The sequence below is a fragment of the Mizuhopecten yessoensis genome, unplaced genomic scaffold, assembly GCF_002113885.1.
Source record: "Mizuhopecten yessoensis strain PY_sf001 unplaced genomic scaffold, ASM211388v2 scaffold2515, whole genome shotgun sequence".
NCBI lineage: Eukaryota > Metazoa > Mollusca > Bivalvia > Pectinida > Pectinidae > Mizuhopecten > Mizuhopecten yessoensis.
The window spans coordinates 169,444-169,955 of NW_018404584.1; the positions used below are offsets into that span (position 1 = coordinate 169,444).

General features: G+C 36.4%; 1 protein-coding gene across 1 annotated transcript in view; it reads left to right on the forward strand.

The window, feature by feature from the left end:
• Positions 1-185, forward strand: part of LOC110446097 (protein FAM214A-like) — a gene marked incomplete at its 3' end in the record, with an annotated part of 32,828 nt that extends 32,643 nt beyond the window's left edge. Inside the window, exon 10 of the mRNA XM_021491063.1 lies at positions 117-185. Within this exon, the coding sequence (XP_021346738.1) occupies positions 117-185 (69 nt within the window). The remainder of the gene's footprint in view (positions 1-116) is intronic.
• Between the last annotated feature and the right edge of the window lie 327 nt (positions 186-512).

The window sequence follows — 512 nt, forward strand, 5'->3', positions numbered from 1 at the left end:
AAGAAATGGAAGCCATCATAATTTCATGATAACTTGTTTTAGTTCTATGTTGTAATGATAGTGTTTTAAAAATATGCCTAGGCGATCGGAAATAACATTGTTATTGGTTGTTATAGGGTCATATAAACCTGGATTCCATAGGAAAGAGGGGATATCACATTCCAAAGTGTGGTACACTTCAAGTAGTAAGTATCTCCTAATTTGACTAACCCTTTCACCCCCATGTAACTTTAGTAGAGTTTACCATGCTTTGATCTGGATGAGTCCATTATGTTCTACAGTGGTGAAACGGTTAAGCTTCGGTAGCAGCAAAAAAAACAGGTCAAACAAAAAGGTTTGGTCCTTTCTCCCTAGATCTGATGTATTGAAATTCAGCTGGTTTGACAAAAAACAATTTGGGTCTTACTTTTTGACACAAAAAAANTGATCTGGATGAGTCCATTATGTTCTACAGTGGTGAAAGGGTTAAGCTTCGGTAGCAGCAAAAAAACCAGGTCAAACAAAAAGGTTTG